This window comes from Etheostoma spectabile, chromosome 21 (assembly GCF_008692095.1).
Source record: "Etheostoma spectabile isolate EspeVRDwgs_2016 chromosome 21, UIUC_Espe_1.0, whole genome shotgun sequence".
Lineage (NCBI taxonomy): Eukaryota > Metazoa > Chordata > Actinopteri > Perciformes > Percidae > Etheostoma > Etheostoma spectabile.
Window position 1 is genome coordinate 7649023 of NC_045753.1, and position 1079 is coordinate 7650101.

A 1079-nucleotide genomic window follows, 5' to 3' on the forward strand; every position below is an offset into this window, starting at 1 on the left:
CCTCAGGGTCATCACAGAGGGCCAAAGCATGTGGAAACTACAGCACTTTTTAGGGGGTAAAAATTTAGGCGAGAATCATATATTTTCAAGTGTATCTGAAGAGGTTTTCAACACAGAAATCACAACATTACACTTTACGCCACAAATCTTTGGATTTCTTTTTCAGCTCCTAGTACGTGAACCATACTTGTGTAACGTAGAGTTTTTCCTGTGTGTCTCTATGACGTGTAACGTTAGACAGCCAATCACAGACATTTCTAGATCTTGGTAAAAGCATGTTGCATGCTGATTGGCTAACTAATGCTGATGATATAGGTATTGATATTGGGTTTTGAATGACAAGGCATTTTTCAATACTTTAGAGGCAATTCGGTCGGTGCTAATTTGAAAGTATCAAATTAGGTACCCAGCCCTATGTATGAACACTTTTGTGATGTCTGCTCATAACAAAGTCCTTCACATGGTTTCTTTCTGTAACATGTTTTCATTCTTTGTTATGTCACGTAACATAGGAGTGATGCTTTTGAGAATCCAGTCATCCAGCAGCATTACAGGAACCTGGAGGCCTTGGCTCTGGATATGATGGCTCCCGAGGACATGGAGGACCTCATCAGTAAGATGCAGACAAACAAACATTCAGAGATCCTGGTTCCTCTTGTGGCCGGTACAACCACTTCTTGTTCCTTCGTCTCACACGTTCTGTACCTGTCTCTGTCTCAGTGCCAAAGGTGGACGAGATTGACGCCCGCCTGGGTCCTTTGGTTGAGGAGTTTAAAGATCTGGTTTACCCTTTTAACTACAATCCTGACAGCAAACCACCTGCCAAACGCAAAACAGGTCAGAGCTGGAGTCTTAAACAGAAACAAAGCAAAATTCAGTCTCTCCAGGAATTCGCAATGTTGCGGTCGCAACAATTCACACCAATTCAACCAATCACTGTGAATTCAGTTCAACTTGCAATTTTGACGTGCCAGACTTTCTGTCATTATGACGCTGAGAGCCAATGACCAAGCGGCAGTAAGACCGGGTTGACATAACCCACGTACGTTGCCAAATTAATTTCCTTGTTTCTGATATGA

The 1079-nt window shown here is 42.5% G+C and overlaps 1 protein-coding gene across 4 annotated transcripts in view; it reads left to right on the forward strand.

Annotated features, from left to right (window-relative positions):
* Positions 1 to 1079, forward strand: part of xrcc6 (X-ray repair complementing defective repair in Chinese hamster cells 6) — a 16439-nt gene that overhangs the window by 14321 nt on the left and 1039 nt on the right. For all 4 annotated transcript variants that reach the window (XM_032501632.1, XM_032501633.1, XM_032501635.1 and 1 more), the window contains exons 11-12: positions 513 to 613; positions 721 to 837. In XM_032501632.1, coding sequence (XP_032357523.1) covers positions 513 to 613; positions 721 to 837 — 218 coding nt within the window. The remainder of the gene's footprint in view (positions 1 to 512; positions 614 to 720; positions 838 to 1079) is intronic.